Source organism: Hemicordylus capensis, chromosome 4 (assembly GCF_027244095.1).
Source record: "Hemicordylus capensis ecotype Gifberg chromosome 4, rHemCap1.1.pri, whole genome shotgun sequence".
Classification (NCBI taxonomy): domain Eukaryota; kingdom Metazoa; phylum Chordata; class Lepidosauria; order Squamata; family Cordylidae; genus Hemicordylus; species Hemicordylus capensis.
The window spans coordinates 291,136,715-291,156,597 of record NC_069660.1 but is presented as its reverse complement, the minus strand read 5'-3'; the positions used below and the strand labels follow the sequence as shown (position 1 = coordinate 291,156,597).

The following is a 19,883-nucleotide window of genomic DNA, read 5'->3' as shown; positions in this document are numbered from 1 at the left end:
TGGACAGCCAAAGTTCTGCACACCTGCTTTACACTGCATTTTTTCTCTATAATAACTTTTGATACCAAGAAATGTAGGGCTTCTAAGTAATGAATTCAGGAGGGAGCAGTAGGAGAGAGATTAACTGCTCTGTCAGATGAAAAGCTTTTTATTTGCCTTTATGGCTATTTTTTTCCTTCAGTGCATCCTCTCTAATAAAACGCTTGGTGTCTGTCCGTAGACGGACACCAAGCGTGTGTCCGTGCCTCCCTCAGCTGTTCTGAGCATGCGCGGAGCGCATGCTCAGAACAGTCCGAGGGAAACACGACCGCCAGCACCCGGCGGCCATGTTGAGCGGCCAGAAGGTGCCACCCCCAAAAAGCCAGGGAAGAGGTGGCGGGGGAGATTAGCCAAGGTGGCGGCAGAGCTGCCGCCTAGGCCGGAGGAGACAGAGACCGCGACGGGGAGACGGCCGCCGCCCACTCTCCCAGCTGCCCAAATTCTCCTTCCCTGCTCCTCCCCCCAATGATTAAGGGCCAAAATGGCCCAGGAAAATGCCTCCGCGGCCGCCGCCACGGCCGCCAACCACCCTCCCAGCTGCCCGAGACCTTACCCATAGTAGCCCGCAACAGTCGGGCGAACTGAAAGCAGTTTTTGCACAGAAGAGAGGAGCTCCCGAACAGAGCTCCTCTCTGTGCTTAGCCAATGCCCAAACTGCTGCTATGGACGGAAAGGACGCAATAGGCCGGAGGAGACAGAGGAGGTCACGGGCAGCTGGGAGGGCGGGGGGGGGGGAGGCCAGAGTGAGTGGGGCGGGGGGGAAACTCTCCCCTACTAGCGCCCGTTATTACAACGGACCAGAAAACACTAGTTGTTAATATTTCCTCCATTTTTGTTTTCTGATACTTTATGTTCCTATCTAACATTCTTGTTTAGAAGGTTTAGTGCCAAAAGTAATGTAGTCCACCAGGATAATAAAAGGACCCAATTTTCAAAAAAGCCAAGGTTTCTAAGTGGTACACCTGATAAGGAGCTACTGTCAACTCTACCTATAGGATGAATGTACTTTATGATCCATATTCTTCCAAATATGTATATGTCCTATTTACATATTACATTTTAAAGCATACACCTAAAAACAGCAAGAAATATCTGCATACAGGATATTCAGAACTTGGAATACCAGGGGACCACTTTACCATGTCAATATCTCACAGAAAAAGTTGGTTTGGATCCAAAAGAGGCTTGATCTGTTCATTTGTTGTCTTTGGTTCCTCTCATACAGATTTGTAAGTCAATGCACACACAAGGCAATAGTGCCATGCAGCTGATTAGGAGCACAGAAAGAATCTGGCTAATGTGCCTGTGCTACAAGTGCATATCTATGCATTCATGTCACTTACTACATTCTCCTTGTCTGTTTATTTCAGACAGAATCTTCTCCTGAAGGGAAAAGAACCCGCAGGGAGCAGAGGCCTGGTATGGGAAATCTGGCCACACCAATAACACACCATTTGAGCCTTGTCAGCACAACTTAAAAGCAGACTGAGGTGCTGCAACAGAAAAACAAAAGCACCTTGCCTGCTGCACCCTGAAAAGTGAAAGCAGAAGGGATTAGGGCTCTTATCCCCACTTCAAAGAGCATGGCAGAACCCTTTCCTGATCTCTGAACTCCAAAGATGATGCTGGGTCATGCAAGCAAAACTCAAGGAGTCTGTGTGCTCACCATTGCTCTGTTCTTTTATCAACACTTTGCTGCAAATACAATGAATTCCTCTCAAGAGTGTGTATTTCCTGTCCTCCCAACATGCACTGCTCCCTACTGTCCAATGCCTGCACGCACAATGAACTATGCATTAACTCATTTCATATACATTAACTGTGCAAGTTCATTACATTAATTGACATTCCATCTCTACTTACTCATCCCCTTCAACTAACATGGGGAGGGGTGAAGGAGAAAGGCAAAATCCTTTCTTTCTTTAATACTTCTGGGGTGATCAAATGCAAGAGAGAAGAGAGGGAATTCTGGCATGTGCAGCTTTTAACATTTCTGCATGATGCTTTACTGCCAAAATACCCTCCTCTGCAAAACCATTAAAAGGTACAGCAGCTCTGCTATCCTCCTTTGCATCTGATCATTTCAGCCTAGTTTCTCTCCTTGGCCTTTCCCTACCTACACACACACACACACACACACACACACACACACCAGTCAGTATCACTTGGCGAAACCCACTTTGGGGTTCTAGTCCACCAATGTCCTACCTCCACTACACTTGACGCGTGTATTGAAGGCTACTGGGCACAGGCAAGTTGTTCCTAGATATTTCCAGAAAGGGGGGGGGTAGTATTTCTGCAGCCCTTATCCAAACTGTAGCAACACATTCTTAACTAAATCTCTTAAGAAATAAAATCTTACCGAGTTCTATGGGACTTACTATTAAAACGTATGTAGTGTGGTGGTAAGCTAAAGTGGTCGATTCCTGGCAACTACAAAGCTCTGTGGTTGTGTTTGGTAGAATACAGGAGGGGATTTACCATTGCCTCCTCCCTCACAGTATGAGATGATGCCTTTCAGCATCTTCCTATATCGCTGCTGCCCGGTATAGGGGTTTCCCGTGGTCTGGGGAAACATACCAGCGAGGATTCGAACCGGCCAGTCAAGCCATTTCCCCCCCGCGGCGCCTGGTGGTAGCTAGCCCGAATGCGTGGCTAGTAGGGACGGGCGGGTGCGCGCACGCATGGGCTGCCCAGACTCGTGTGAACTCAAAGCAAGGATCCCATTACAGCAGGGGGGAGGAGAGAAGCGACGCAACAGTTCGCCCAAGTTCAAGGCCCCCAAGCTCAGCGGGCCGCGGCGAGGAGGGGCCTTATGTCCACGTAGCCTTCCTAAGCACTTTCCCCCTGCGGGCTCAGACGGACCCACGCTCGGCTCCCCAGCCCTACTGCCTCCCCGGGCCAACACTATCGCCCCCCGCCTCGCCTGAGGGAAGCCCTGCTGCCGCCTCACACGGAGCTGCTCCTCGTGCCCCTCCACGTCTGGGCCAGGGGAGAGCGCCTCCGTCCTCCCTCGCCACCAAGGCGGCGGCGGCGGCAGCCCCCAATTCTCCGGGGGTAGGAGGAGAGAGAAAGAAAACAAGAGCCTAGACACACATACACCGCCGTCCGCCCGCCCCTCGTACCTAGCGGTAGCGGCGGCAGCTTGGGCTGCCCCTCGTGTAGCGAGTCCTGGAAGTAGACCTGGCGGAAGCTCCCCGCGCCGGGCACGGCGCCCCACAGCCGGTTGGCGGTGCCCCTTAGCAGGCGGCCGCTCTTGCCAGTGAAGGTGGTGAGGTACTCCATGGGGGGGGGGGGGGGCGGCGGCGGCAGCAGCGAAACTTTCCCGAGGGGGAGGAAGGGGGCTGCGCGGGCAGGAGGAAGAAGAGGAAGGCCCGCTCGCTCTCCAGGGGCCGCTGGCAGGAGGCCCAGAGCCGCTTCCGTCCCGGGCCAGAGGCAGAAAAACGCGCAGCCCGGCCAGGTCCCGCGACGACGCCAGAGATTTCCCGAGTAAAAACTTGTACAAAACTTTGGAGCAGGCTCCGCCTCAAGCCGCTGGCAGTTAAAGGGACCGCGCCTCGCACGCTGCGGGGTGGCAAGCGGGGTGTGTGTGTGTGTCTGCCTGTGCTGTGCTGTGCTGGTTTTACACGCGGGGCTAAGCCGTCCTGGGCATTTGATGCATGGCAAGAAGGGCAGCAGCACTGCAGCAGCTCCGGAGGGAGGAGGGCATGGGAGGTGGGGTACTTGTCAAGCGCTCTCCTCCCCCCAACCACGAAAAATGGCTCCCATCCCCCTCCATTTCCATTTCAGAAATCCAAAATGGGTGGGACTCAGCTGGCCCACCCATTAATGCACTTTGGCCCTTCTGTGCCACCCCCCGCCCCCACACACTAGTTTGTTTTTCTTGATGCCACCACTGTGATGCAAGGGAAAGGTAAGACAGAAATTTATGCAATAGAACAGGCTCTAAATGTATAACTGTAGGTATAACAAGGTGCAAGAGCAAGGCCAATTATGGGATGGGAGCCTTTTTCTGTCCCCTTCCTCCTCACCATGAGGCCAAGAGCTGGCGGATCATTTCCAGTCTCTCTCTCTCTCTCTGGAGAGCCTGGTGGTCCCCCAAGTACTGTCCAGTATGAGAGAGAGCAGAGCTCAGCTGCCAGCTTGGGCAGGAGGAGGCTGTAGTTGTAGTTCAGACATAGAGCGTCTGCTTTCCCTGCTCTTCCTTCGCTCACCCATGCTTGCTTTCTCTCTCTCTGGACAGTGTGGCAGTGGAGGTGGGGCCCTGTGCACCCAGTATACGCTACAGTACTATGCAGCAGTGATGTAGTGCTGCAGGGACGCAGTTCCAGTATCTTTCCCCACTCCAGGGTCTCCGCAGGGACGCAAAGCCCATGGCTTTCTACGTGGAAATATTGTGGTGTTCTTGCTTTCCCATCTGTTGATTACCATTCTTCCTGTCTTAGGAACATAGGAAGCCGCCCTTAACTGAGTGAGGCCTTTGGTCCATCCAGCTCAGTATTATTTAACTGTGTCTGGCAGCGGCTCTCCATGGTTTCAGGCAAGAGTCTTTCCCAATCCCAGCCCTTCTTGGAGATGCTGCTAGGGACTGAACCTGGGACTTTCAGCATGCAAGTCCTACATAGACTAGTGTCAGGACATCCTAAAATGAATGACAGGGGATGCCCAATGAAATGCACTGGTTCATTCCAAATGGCCATGAATTTGGCCAACAGCCATTTGGAAATACATGGATTCCTACGATCATTTGGAAGGAACTAGTGGATTTCAGTGGGCGTTCCCCGGCATTCATTCTAGTACGTTCTTGAGACTGTGCATGATCCTTGACTGCTTGTAATAGAACAAGCAGAACTGCTCTACTTGAGAGATGTAATAGTACTACATCTCTCAACATGTAGTTGTACACTCACTAATCTGAACCTCACAACAACCCTGTGAGGTGGGTTAGGCTGAAATGGTAACTGGCTTATTAAGGTCATGCTTTCTTACTTTGGGTGGTGCACAGGGAGATTCGGGCCCATGGCACTGGCTAGAGAGAGACTGGGCGGGGGAGGGTGCACTCACCCCTCCCTCCGTTTTTCACCTGCCAGCGCTGGCTGGAAAACCAGTCCAACGGGGCGGCAGCATACCTCCCTGCCACCCCGTCTGCTTTTCAGTAGGCAGGAAACAGTAGGTGGAAGTAGTGAGCGCACATGTTCCAGCCAGCCCCAGTGGATGTGGGGGAGCGGAGAGGGGTAAGTGCCCCTTCTCCTGTCCTTAAAGTTATCCCACCCCCGCCGTTGAACCGGCCCCCGCTGGTTCTGTGCACATCCCTAGAGAGGGTGTCTTTCTCTGCAAGATCGCCACTGCTCCTTAAGATAATCAGGAGAGGCCTGTCTTCGGGTGCCACCGGTTCATCTGGTGGCAACTTGGGATTGAGACCTCTCAGTAGCTGCTCCTAGGTTGTGCAACACACTCGCAATGGGTGTAAGAGGCTTATTCTTGGAGGCTTTCAAGAGAGCCCTAAAGACCCATGTTTTCAGCTTGGCTTTTAATAATGTTTAAATGGTTGTAGTGGTTTTTTAATTAGTTTTAAGTTAATATTTTAAATGTTTTTATTTTTGATTATGAACATTCCTGAGCCATTTTTGGATGAGTGGCATATTAAATAAACAAAGAAGCAAATAAATAATGGCATGCAAAGCATTACCAAAGCTAAGGCCATGCCCGCCAACATTTGCAGGTGAAAACAGAGATACACTTGCAGAACCAATTCTCATACCAAAGATTATTGCCCCAAACCCCCACCCATCCTTACAGATTGCTTCTATGCTATATGATGTGTACTGCATTGTGCCTTTATGTTGTGCCAAACCCAGTGCTGACCCTGGGCGCAATTCTCACCAGCATGCGAATTTGCTGCCTCACAGCTCATAAAACTTTAGGCATTGGGTCTGCAGGCAACACCCCGTTATCAGTCTGGATATTTTTATTGCTAAACATCTCATTTCCCCAAGGAAAATACTGTTGCAGAACCTCAGGTTTTTGGTTCAAATTAACCAAGTTATGAGATGCAGATACAAAACAAGGGCTACTTTAGAGAAGCTTGAAAGGAAGTTGAAATATGGGTTGGGGATTGTCAGCTTTTCTTCCAGCAGGGCTCTTGTGCCTGTAGCAGTTGTATGACAAACAGAAATTCAACAAGTGGGTCTTCCTGGCATAAAGATATCGTGATGGGGGGAAGCTTCTGCTGTGGAATGACTGCTTTTTCCGTAAATGTTTTCTGGCACAGGAGCCCTGCCAGGAAGAAACAAAAATGTTGGAAACTCTTCTTGAGAATATGTGGGCTGAACTTATCATGTAAATTCTTCACAATGTACCCCAACTCTAGGTTTTTCAATGGAGACAGACATTTTACCATGCCATCACTGATCAGCTTGGGGAGGTACTGTTAATATGTCCTCATAGTGCATCATGAATGCACAGTATATGAAAACATAGATGGTTTAAATCAGGACATTATAGTACTTTATGTTTATTTTCAGAATTAGAGTTTCCCCTTCTCCGAATGTTTTTAAGAAGGACCTAAAAAACTACCTGTTTAGTCAGGCTTTTAGTTTATAGTTTTAAAGCTTCGGTTTTAGTTTTTATTGCATTTTAAATTATTTTAATTATGTTAATGTTTTAATGGTTTTATATTGTGAACCATCCAGGGACATTTCTGTATGGGGTGGTGTATACATGTACCAAATAATAAGAATAAGAATACTTTTCTCAGTTTACCTAAAAAAAAAACCCCCAAAAACAGATGCAGAATTCATACACTAATTTGATTCCTATAATTCTTTTCTTGATAGATAACAACTAATTTGGACTTTCAATTTGAACAGAACTAGACATTGAGCCGGGTCTCATGATCAGTGAGACCCAGTTTGGAAAGGTAAGCGGGGAGATTGTGGGCTAAGCTCACTCTCCCCGCAGACGAGCAGAGCGGGAGCCCTGGGCATCCGGATCAGCCGCCCACACGACTGTCAGCTCCGTGACGGAGCCGGCGGAGGCTGGGGAGTTCAGGGGCCGCGTGGCCCCCAGAAGCTCTAGTATGCCCTGCGCAGGTGCGCAGGGTATACTGGGGAGACCCCCGAGCCGGGAGGCTGCTTTTCAGCCTCCCACTGAGGGTCTACTCATGAGTAGCCGTGGCATGGAGCCGCACCATGGCTACTCACGATTTTTAAAACCGGGTTTGTGGAGCTTTAAGGGGAGGGTTTAAGGGGGGAGGGTTATTTTGGCAGGTTAACCGCCTGAGGGTGGTTCCCACGGTCAGGAGAAATCAGGCTAGGCTCCCCTAGCGCGATTTCTCCTGATCGTGGGAATAGCCTCATTATCTTAGCAAATGCTTGGTCCCAGCCAGTGTTCCTTGTAACAGGGATCCCCAAATGTTGTTGACTACAACTCCCATCATCCCCAGCCAAAAGCCATTGCAGTTCGGGATAATGGGAGTTGTAATCAACAACATCTGGGAATCCTTATGGCAGGGAACACAGATCCTAACCCCTTATTTGAAGAAATAAGAGAAATGCCAGGGTGGGGAAGTAGCAGTGGGTGGCGGGTGAAATATTGGAGTGCCTGACCCTCCCCTGACTGTCAGTTTTCAGTTGCAAATGCTTGGCCCTCAAAGGCCATTTTTGTTCTCCTTGGATGACTTCTGGTTTCAGAACCTGGCTGGGGGGAAGCATTAAAAACCGCAGGGGTTCATTTTCAGGGGGATAAGGGGAAAATAAATATCTGCCCATTCTTCCCTGAATACTTACTCCTGCATTAGTGTTAGATGGGAAATATGGGTTTAGGAACCAGTGTTTTCCTGGTAGTGTCTAGTTCTACCCTTTGTGTAAGCATAACTGAGGTTACTTTGGGCAACATATAGCTTTTTTCTTTTTTCTGATAAATGGTTTACCACTTTCCAACAGACAAAATGGCCAAAAGCACAAAGTGAGCAAAAAAAAGAAAAAAAGAAACGAAAAGCATTTCTATAATCTGAAGTTGTTTTCAGAACAATTGAGATTTAAGGAAGGAAAAGCTAAAATTATAAAACAGCATGCTCAGTGACCTGTAACTTACTTTGGGGACAAATGTGGTGCCAATAAAAATAATAGCTAATTGCAGCAGTGAATGCTGGACAAAATGCCAGGTGGTGCTGTGTGAGCTTTGTGAGAATCCTGCTTGAATACGTGGCTGCTGTACAAGTCGGGAGCCTCTGATGTATCATTCCTGCCAAATTTCTCTTAACACTTTTGAGCTCCAGGTAAACGTGTGCCAACGAAAAAGGTGCAAGAAAGAAAGAAAGAAAGAAAAGCCTCATTTCTTTATTATTCATTAGATCTGAACAAGATCTTAAGTATAAAACATCTACAGCATGATCCTTCTGCATGTGCATTAGAGTTGCATGCATGGGATGCCCCAAAGTCTTGAGGGAGCCCTCCAACTCCCCTCTCGTGCTAGGTACTGCTGAAGCATGATGTGCAGTGCTGGTACAATGTAATGTTCCTGGCCATTATTTGCAATAGGAGCTACAATACAATGGGAGTTACTTTTAAGAACCTCATAGGGCATACTTTGTTACATGCCACAAAGATACCGAGAAACCCTGAAATCTTGGTGGATCCTCTCCCACATGGATGTCCAGAGGGGAAGGGCAAGGGCAGGCAACTGCTCCTCCCCGGATTGAGCCAATCCCATTGAATTCAATGGAGCATATTCTCAGTAATTTGGTATAGGATTGCAGGCTTTGCCCTCACCCTGGAAAAAGTCCTGCAGACGCCCACAATCTCCCATTGTGTATCTCATTCACTCACTCACTTATCCCCTTTCCCTGCTCTCCAACAGCCACAACATAATATGTTGTGTATATATCACAATATGAAATAATACCATCAAAGATACACACACACACACACACACACACACACACAGTGTGTACTAAGCACTAGATAGCCTCCCAGTGGCTGTTGCTGGTGTCTACCTTATGTTTCTTTTGATTGTGAGCCCTTTGGGGACAAGGGGCCATCTTTCTTATTTATTTATTTTTCTTTGTAAACTGTTTTGACAACTTTTGTTGGAAAACACTACATAAATATTCATAGCAGTAGACTGACATGCTGGAAAATTTTAGGGAATAATGGCACCACTGCAAGGCAACTCCACAAGAAGTGTGTTAAATTTCATGTACCTGAATTTCATGACACCTCACTTGAACAGATGAGAGGATGTGCTATAAACTGTAACATAATGTTCAACTGAAGTAGGCCTACCCTCAGGGTTTCCCAACCTGTGGTACTCTATTTTTGCTGAACTACAACTCCCATCACTCCCAGCTATAATTTATTGTGGCTGGGGATGGTGGGAGTTGTAGTTTAGCAACATCTAGAGCAGGGGTTCTCAACCTTGGGTCCCCAGATGTGATTGGACTTCAACTCCCATAATCCCCAGTCCTAATGGCCTTTGGTTGGGGATTATGGGAGTTGGAGTCCAATGACATCTGGGAACCCAAGGTTGAGAATCCCTGATATAGAGTATAGCAGACTGGGACCCCCTGTTCTATGCAACTCTTCAAAGTGCAGGAGCTCTTGTATGGCCTGGACCTGGCAAATTTGTCTATAACTTACCTGCAGTGATGTGACATTCAGTAAAACTCCAGTCTGTATTACTGTATTTTCTTTCAGTAGATGCAGTATATCAACCATGCATATCAAAATTGCATTGTTTTTTTATTAATAATAATAATAATTAATAAACTAGATTGTGTGAAGCAATCTAGCTCCCCCCTGAAATCTCAACTAAAAAACAAGAAAGAAACTACAAATTCAGGATATACTGTTTGATAGCTCAGGCAAAAAAGTCCACCTCATTATCTGCAGGGGTTCCATTATCAGCTGAAGCCGCGGATAGCGAAATCACGGATAAGAAGGCATTGAGTGTATGGGAATTGGAAGATTAGGTTCCTGGAGGGTAAAAAAAGGCAACAACAAAAAATGCCAGGAAAGGGCATAAAGAATTGAAATAAAGTGCCCAACATGCTCAGCAGATCTTCAGATGTCCAGCAATGTCCCCCCAACCCCCAATTGTACTGATTTATTTGTGAAAAATCAAATTTTATTGTGAAAAATCAAAAAAATCATAGATTTTTTTAAAAAAACAGTAGAGCCACAAAATGGCTCCTTTAGGCAAAATGGTAGATGGAAATGACCTCAAATATCATTTCTGGCCACCTAGGAGCCACAGATAGGCAGTTTTTAACTCTTTTTTTGTACCATGGATACCCAAGTCAGATATACTTTTCCCAATAGCAGATAAGCAGAACCATGGATGTCAGGACCATGAGTGATGAGTTCCACCTGTACACACTGGCTGCAGGAGCAACATACTAGAAACTTTTCATGCAGAAGCCCCACTGAAATTAACTCTCCCATCAACTTAAATTCATTCATTTTGCAGGGCAAGTCTACAAATGGCTTATTCCCCTGACATTTCAATCACAAATATTGCTATATTATTCTTGGAAGCAGAAGAAATGCTTGCATAGCAATAATGAGAATTAGGTTTAATTTTAGTATAATATTTAATTTCAGTTAATGATCTCAAAAAAAATTATATTGGACATCCATTCAGTTTTTACTGTTATCTTATATGACGTCTAATAAGCCCAAGGGGGGGGAGCCATGCCTGTTAGATGTTATTTCTAAGATAACCAATGTTATTATTCCCAATTTGTGTCTTGTATAGGGACTAAATAGTAGATATTGTCCTAAATATCTATTTTAGCTTCTGAAATAGTTGCAACCTTTACCCATGCATGTTTATTGAAAGCAAGTTCCATTAAGTACAATCAGACTTACTCCAAAGTGTGCATAGGACTGCAGCTATAAAGCCTTAGGTATGTTTACTCAGAAGCAAATTCTAGTACTGTATAGTCAATGGAGCTTACTCCAAATAACTGTGCATGGGATTGCTGTGCGGTCTCATGCATGTTTACCCACACTAGGTTCAATGAGATTCACTCCCATGTACATAAGTATAGCAAAACCACTTTGAGAACTTTTGTTTAAAAGTGTATTATTTAGGGATGTGCATGAACTGGTCTGCACTCCATGTTACAGGCCTGTGAACTGGTTCACAAGTGGCCCGGTCCGGCGGTTCGACGTTGGGGGGGGTGGCTCTTTAAGGGCGGGGGGGTTGTACTTACCCCTCCTGCCGCTTTTCCCCCTCCGGCGCTCCATTTTTTCAATGCAAATTTAGGGGTGGCAGCGTTCCTCCCTGCTGCCCCTGCCCCCTTATTGACTGGTAACAGTGGAAGTAACTTCTGCGCATGCACCTGCTGCTGACGCGTGCGCATGCACCGCACATGTCACATGTTGCATGCGCATGCTGTGCTGTGCGCACGTCAGCGGCGAGTGCATGGGCAGAAGTTACTTCTGCTTTTACCAGTCAACAAGGGGGCAGGGGCAGCAGGGAGGAACGCTGCCACCCCGAAATTTGCACTGAAAAATGAAGCAACGGAAGCGGAAAAGTGGCAGGAGGGGTAAGTACCCCCCCCTTAAAGAGCTACCCCACCCAGAGTCAGATCGTGCCTCCACGGTCCGTGCACATCCCGATGACGATGATGATTATAACTTCCCTGTTCGCCGCCCAGGAGGAGGAGCAACAGCGGAGCCCTTTTTGGCCACCCAGTATGGAGAGTAAAATGGGGAGGAGGGAAGGGGGAGGAGAGAGAGAGGGAGAGCAAGAGAGTGGGGGAGGAGGAAGGCAAGAGAGTGTGGGGCAGGGGGAGGGAAGGGGGCAAGAGAGTGGGGAGGGAGTGGAAGAGGGGCAAGAGTGTGGGGCAGAAGGGAGGGAGGGAGAGTGGGGCAGGAGGGAGGGGGAACAGCTGACCCCAAAGAGTGCACAGATGCTCTGTGCGGGTTGACTAGTTACTTTAAGAAATACAAGGAAATTCCATAGGAAATACCACGCAATGGCTAAAAGGAGTAATAAAATTATTATTAGTAAATAATAATTTCCATTTATCTCAACCTCACGCCTTTCTTTATCTAGAGATCAATTACTTTTACCTTTCTCTAGAGATCAATTACTTTTTTCTATGGTTGCACTTAAAGAATTCGGTTGGTTGCCCATCTCATACACAATTGGTGCTTGTGGGGAGCAGGGTTAAAATAATAATTTAAAAAATCTGCAGCAATTTGAGATTTCCCAAGATGCCCTAGTAACAGACACAATATGGTGCAGCTCAGCAATATTAGATCACATGGAATGAAATTTGGAGACCTGAGAGACAAATAACATGTCAACAGCTACTGGACACTCATTTGTCATAATCATATGACTAGCATAATTGTGAATATTAGCAATGTAATCTGCATTATAAACAGTTGGTGTCTTGCCTCTGGGAATGCTTATTTTTAAATTTTGTCAATAAAATGTTTGAACAAATGGCAGTTTGGCTTCACCAACCTTTGGATCAGAAGCTGGCAGGGTAAGCTTTCTATGGGCTATCCTCATGTCTTAGTTTAGGAAATAATAGTTTCTCTATTTACTCCTTTTTAGTTTGTCAATAATGACATTTCTTACATATAATCACTAGATCTGTGTTATAGGCATTTGAATGTGTTGTGATGTTTGTGATACACTTTGGAGTGTGATCTGTACTGAAGTGACAAGTTCTGACCAGGAAGGGCACGCAAATAGCCATTGTGCACACGCAGCAGCCTTCAAAATGCTCATTGTGAGCAGAGACTCAAAGACCCAAGAACAGGCCGAAACAGCCCTAAAAAGACAAGAGAGGTCAGCGGAGGGAGCGGAGACTGTTGGAGACAGCCCCCGCCCCCCGCGACGGCTGCACACAGACCCTGGAGGCCACCAGACACAGCGGTAAGTTTTTAATGTTTGTTTGTTTGTTTGTTTGTTTGTTTGTTTGTTTGTTTAAATTGTAGAACCCCCGAGCTGACCCTAGGGTTTGTCTTGAGGTTGAGCTGAACTGAATCGGGCCCTGTTTGGCTCGAGGACAAGCCATCGAACCGGCCTGGTTTGCACATCCCTACTCTGTATTATCCAAAATTCAGATTCAAATCAAGCTTTATCTGTGATGTCCTTATCAAAAGTACCAAAGCACCTGGGTTCTCATTAAAATCTTGGTAAAACCACGCTTTTCAATGTATTATAAAACTGCATTGAAACTACATTAAGGAAGAATGAATTGTGTGCTTTTTGAAAGACTATTAGAACTTTTCTAGGTTTGGGGTTTTTTTAGTCACAGAGAGTGATAGTTTACAAACTGTCTTCCAGGAATTCTCTGTTTAGCAGATCTATCCACAGCGATGGATGAAATTTACTAAAAACAGCATCCCTAATAACTAGCAATCTTCCTCTGCAACATCAAGTCACCAGTATTAGATATGTTCTACTTAACATGACAGAGTTGGAATGCCAGAATATTCTGCTCAGCTGTGAATTCTCAACAATGCATAGGGTTCCATGCCAGACATGTAGGGCTCCTCAAAAAGATTAGTTGATATAGAAAGAGTTCCCCATAATAGAAAATTTGAAAACACTAGGTGAAAGCATTAGACTGTGATGGCTGTATTCTTTGGTCTGCTGCATAGCCCTGGGCAAGTCCCTCATACATTGAGTTGGTTCTCACAATTGAAATCAAGTTGGAAGAGCCACCAGCTAAGATTCAGGAACTATGTGCGCTCCTGAAAATCGATCATGTGGGCAACAAAAATGTCAGGCGGAGGACTGGGAAGTGTGGGGAACAAGCAGTTATGGTTGGTTGTCATGGCGTGGGCAGCCAACATCGGTAATCTTGGATTTGATCTAGGGTTGAGGACGTTGGCTGCCCACAATGACCAACTACAAGTGCCTCCTCCCTTACATCCAGTCCTCTGCCCAACATTTTTGCTGCTCATTTGATCCATTTTCAGGAGTGTGCATGGCTCTGGAATCATAACTAGTGGCCACTCCAACTTCTTTGAATTATGAGAACTTGGTCATTGTGTCTCAACTTCATCAGTGGAAGAAATATTACCTGCTTCACAGAGTTGTGCCAAGTGCAGACTAGTCCCATGCAAATTTACCTAGAAGTAAGTCCTACTGAATTCAGTGGCACTTATCACTAAGTAAGTGTGTATAAGATTGCAGCCTAACATTTGCTAAATATAAAAAAGAACATCTTTGTTCAACATGAGGAACTGAAATTAGACGTACCTTTTGAATGTGGGCAGAACATTTCTGAAGATCTCTGCTGAATGAGAAACAGCAAGTGCTATTGGCTTCAACAGAGGGGAATTCAGTTTGGTCCGGCCCCCTGGACTACAAAGTACTTGGCTGCTGCTGCTTGCCACAGTTCACGTGAAGTGCTTTGAGGAGTGAGATGTTGGTTCCCTTTTTAGGAAACATGCTGTCTCTGCCTCAGTGATTCAGTCACTCCACAGGAATGACTCCAACAGTAGCCACAAGATACATGTGGTTATAGAAGTAACAAAATTAGATGCAGAGCTCTATAATGCACTGGGGCATCAGACCCTTGGAGGTCCATTAGTGATACTAAAGATTTACCCACAAGAGACAAAACAGTCTCCTGCTTTCTTTAATAATTCAAGAACAGACATCTCAGTATTATTGCTAAATTGAGAAACAGCTTGAGCCAGTGTTCTCCCAGGAGTCATTATGCTGGATCTAGCAATGATGGAAAACAGTATGCTGGATCCAGAGATCCATAACTAGAATATCCAGAAGTAGGCTGCTTAAGAGGGAATTCAGTTTTGGAAGTGTGAAGCATATTTGGGATGCATAAGCCAGAGTGGCCTTCCCACTTTGTTTGCATATGCCCTATAACAGAAGTGAGACATTTTTTCAAAGCAAGAAGAGGAGGGTAAGCTCCACCACAGAGATAAGACACTAAAAACAACAACAACAACAACAACAAAAACCAGGAACACACCCTTAATTTAGGATGTTCCCAGATTATGAGAATAGATGTACTTAGAATTTGCAACTGAGGTGCCTGGAATTAGGGGGGTAGTTTGAGCAACTTGTGCAAAAACCACCCCGCTAAAGAATATTCACTGGCTGTCCAACTGCCAAGCTAGAGCTGGAAGAGGTGTGGCGAGAGGGGTTCTGTGGCAACAGCACTTGCTGAGACAGAATAAGAACTGAAGTCCTAGCCCACCAGTCGCTCAACTCAAGACAAAAGGCAGTCTATAAATAAATCAAATGGTTGTCTAGAAAAGCTAGCTAAGCTTTAAGATCAAATGTAGTATCATGGGTAGAGTGTTTAGCTTAGGCTTGAGAGATCTGGAATCAAGCTCCTGGCACGCTTGGCCAAGCTAAAGTTCAACCTAGGAATACCTGAATTAGAAATTAGAATACCTTCTTAGAAATTGTAAAAAGAGGTTCTCACAGCCTCTCTTTACCATTTATAAAGGGGGGATAATTCCGATAGTTAACATACTCAGGAAGTGCAACAGAACACATTTAAAGTGTGGGTTTTTTTTAATGATTATATCAATAATATCCAGAGCAGGGGTAACTATAACTGAGCAAAGGGGGGCAAATCTCCACGGACCCCTGAAAGAGAGGGGGCCTCCAGCTGGATGAAAGCTTACTCTTGTAGCAAATATATGGAGAGCAGATTAAGAAAGCAGGGGGTCCGGGGGGGTGTACAGGGACATATCTTCACTTTTTGGCCAACTTTGCTGCACCCCTGTATATATGAAAAATTACATACACTTTAAAGAGAGTTTCCAAATCCGAAGATCTAAACATCCAAAGTAAGGAATAATGAAAATGGAGGAGAATAATAATAATCCACACATATCTTCACTTTTTGGCCCACTTTGCTGCACCCCTGATCCTGAGGGATATAAAAGAAGGCAAAACGGGGTGAAAATATCTCCTTAGGAAGGGGTGGGATGCATGAAGAGTAATGGAGGAGGTGAGTGGACAGGAAATGATGTGGGTAGTTGTAAGCAACCACTGAAGAGTCCCTTTTTGTTTTCTGGCCAAAAGGATATAGATTATTATGACCCTGTCCTTGTTTTAAATAATGTGTTTTCCTGGCATCTAACTCATGATTTCTGCAAAACCAAAGAATATGCAAGAAGAAGTCACTACTAGTAATAGTAGCAAGTTGAATGGAAAGCTAATTTCATAATTGATATTATGATATTCTGCAGTTGCCACTGACTCATCTGGTGGCTACTCAGGGACAGCCTTTCTCTGTTGCTGTCCCAAAGCTGTGGAATGCACTCCCTGTTGAAATAAGAGCCTCCCCATCTCTGACAACTTTTTAAAAGGCAGTCAAGACGCATTTGTTCACCCAGGCTTTTTATTAGATACTGTTTTAATAGTTTGTTTTACTAGTTTTAACATTGTTTTCAATTTTAAATTATTGCAATGTTTTAACCTTCTTATTTGTTGTAATTTGTATTGTTTTATTGTAAACCGCCCAGAGACTTAGGTTTTGGGCGTTATACAAATATGTTGAATAAAAAAAATAAAATAAATAATTGTTCATGCAATAGTCTCATTTTAAAGTAGTCATGTTCAGCTTTCTCACTATATCCTGAGTCCTGGGTCAAATTCAAAGTTGGTTTAAAATTGAAGTCAAAGTTCTTGCACCTGCTCAGAACATTTTGCTATTTTTTCAAAGCTTTTATGTAAAAGGCAATTACATAACCACATTAGGTGTGCTCTATTAACATGCACTTAAAAAAAACACGTTGTCTACAATTGTTCTGTGTTTAAATTGATAGGCTGGTTCACACAACTGTTAAGATCACGGTAGGAGTTGGGTTACCCACATATACATGATCATCAGAATTCACACATTCTCTCCAGCCCAGGTTGCTCTGGCAGAGCTACCTAGCTTTTGTACCCACTTCATAACCAAGGATGGAGGAGAGAAGAAGCCTTCTACCCTGTTTTCCCAGACATGAGAATCCCTGTGTCTTTTCTACCCATTTATCAGCACTCAGCATACCTCCCCGACACATAAACCATAGAGATCTGTAGCTACAGTGTATGCCATTAATGGACACACTACCCTGCAAAGCAGACTCTATTATCCTGAGGCTGGAGCAGCTTTGGCAGGGCTGCATTCGCCTCCTGCTCCTTCATGGCCAATGGGAGGTCAGCCTGTGGTTTCATGAAGTTTTTCCAGTCTGCCAGCAGAGCAAAGCATTCTGGGAAGCTATACATGCCCTTGGAGGACTTTCCATGGAGGGTGGGGTGTGCAATTGCCAAGTTTGGCAATGGAGCTCTCAGCAGCCATGCTTGTGTGTTTGCTGAGTTTGCAGACCCAAACAAAGGTGCTGCTCAAGTGCTATTGACAGGGTAGGAACTTGCCTGGCCTCCAACCCATCCCCTTATGGTCATGTTAATGGCCCTGAGGTATATTTGGCTCCCCCCATGCAGTTGTTCCCCCGCCCCCAAGTCCCTAAATAGTTTAATGTCATCTATTAATTTGGCCACTTCACTGCTTACCCCAACTTCACTGCTTACCCCGGCATTTATGAACAAGTTAAAGAGCACTGGTCCCAGTACAGACCCCTTGGGGACCCCACTTCTTACTTCCCTCCATTGTGAAAACTATCCATTTCTGTTCTTGCCCTATGTTTCCTGTCCTTCAACCAGTTACCAATCCACACGTGAACCTGTCCCCTATCCCATGACTGCTAAATTTAATCAAGAGCCTTTGGTTGGGAAATCTGTCAAAAGCTTTTTGGAAGTTAAGTAAACTATGTCAACTGGATCACCTTTATCAACATGCCTGTTGATTAGGGATGTGCACAGAACTCCAGGTAACTTACTTGTGTTTGATCGAATCCAGTGTGGTCCGGCCATCGAGCCGCCTCGCAAGCTGGCTTGAGGGCTTGACGGGTATACTTGTAAAGGAGAACCCAGCAATGATTCCCCTTTACAAGTAGAGGGCTAAATGAGGGGGTGGGGGAGGAGAAAGGTATTCTTAGTCTTTCTTTTACCTTTAAAAATAAGCCACCGCCAGCAGGTTGTAACAACTAAAAACACATCTTTTTAAAGAGGCTTTTTAATGCTCCATCTTTGGTTATATCTGGTAGGTTGTTTTGTTTTTAGTTATAACTCTCAATTTCTAGCTTTTAAAATGATTTTTCATTTGCAACTTAATACAGATTGTGGTTTTTAGCCTGACCTTTAACTTGTTCACTTAGTTTGGTTAATTTTATTACTTCTACCTTACATTGTATCTATTTGATCGTTGTGAGCTGCCCAGAGCAGTAGTGTACCGGAGGGGTGTGGTATAAATATTTTAAATAAACAAACAAACAAACAAATAAATGTCTACTTGGTGGCAGCGGTTAAACTTGAAAGTCACGGGGCTGGTTGAGACTGGGCCATGACAAGTGGTGAAGTGCAGGTGGATCCGTGGCTTGGTCAATACCCACATGTGAATTTGCCCAGGCTATGTGAGAGTAATTGAAGTCACCCATCATTACAGCTCTTTATCTCTTTGATGCCTCTCTGATTGGCCTCCCCAACTGCAGATCACTCTCGGCATTTTGATCCAGAGGGCGATAGCATGTCCCTAGTAACACATTTCCTTTCAGTCCTCATATTGTCTGTCACCCATAATGATTCTGTGGAGGACTTCAGTCCTAGGTTTACTAGCTCGTTGAATTCTATCTCTTATTTAATATACAGTGCTACTGTACCCCCATCCGCCCCTCCTTGTCCTTTGTGTAGCGTTTGTACCCAGGAATAACTCTATTACTTCCACTGGTTCTCACCACTCCACCAGGTTTGGTAGGCTGCCCAGTGCAGGATGTACATTTTTTAACTGTTTAAATAAAAATAAACAAGTTTCTGCATAATTTAGGCAGAAATTACAAGGGTAAACTTTTACAGGATAAACTCAGCCCAAAAGCAGCAGATGAAACTGTAAAATTGTTCTTGGGTTGTGCCAGACTGCAGGTGAGACTTAAACGACTGAATCCATCTGCTGTTTGTAGAAGCTAGGACTCAGTGGGACTTCCTTTTAAGTAAACATATTTTGGAACCTGCTGCTGTCTTAGATGTGAACTTTTGATTATGTGCTTTAAAAGGTATGTTCCTCTTTAAAGCTGCACCACCTTGTAAATATTTTATCTATTATATATACCTTGCTCTCTCTATTTATTATTATAATTAAATAAAATAAAGCTGACAGCAATATGCTTTGGGAGCTTACCAGCCAAAACGGCTGCAGTCCCTTATTTAGTAGCAGTGCTGGTGTTAAGACCTTTATTGCGCCAGATCACAAGAATGTTGTGACATTGCCAGGAATAGAAACAGGAGTCTCCTGACTTCTTTCTTCTCCTCTGCTTTAACCGCAAAACAGTTTCCTCTTCTTGCTCAAAATATATTCATATGAAATACTGTGTGACCTGTGGAATCTTAGAATCCTCTGCTACCTAATCTTGTGTAACTTTGCACTGGGCATCACAGCAAATAACAAGGACAATGTTATATTATGTGTTTAATAAACACAATATTAATTTTAGGTGTTTGCTCCATCACTTGGTACATTGTAAAAAGGAGTACAGTGTACTCTTGATATTTACTTCCAAGAAAGGAAAATAATCCAGACTATATTTAGTGCTAGAGGAAACTCTCCTTAGTTTCCTGATTAATTAGGTAATCCCTCAGGTCTGTTGTGATCTCATTACTAATAATGCCTTTGTCCTGGTATGGCATGTTGGCAACTGATGGTATCAAAAGTTAGACAGGGCCCTTTACCATTGGATCATAAACTCATTACTTTGGAAGTGACTTCCATGGGCCTGATTCCAGTTTTCAAGCCT

The 19,883-nt window shown here is 45.0% G+C and overlaps 1 protein-coding gene across 3 annotated transcripts in view; it reads right to left on the bottom strand.

The window, feature by feature from the left end:
* Nucleotides 1–19,883, bottom strand: part of OXR1 (oxidation resistance 1) — a 377,112-nt gene that overhangs the window by 79,169 nt on the left and 278,060 nt on the right. The window contains exon 1 of one of the 3 annotated variants that reach the window (XM_053243634.1): nt 3,165–3,552. The exons of the other annotated variants lie outside the window; for them this stretch is intronic. Coding sequence (XP_053099609.1) covers nt 3,165–3,324 — 160 coding nt within the window. The 5' untranslated portion in view covers nt 3,325–3,552. Of the gene's footprint in view, nt 1–3,164; nt 3,553–19,883 lie in introns of those variants that run through there. 3 annotated transcript variants of the gene reach the window in all.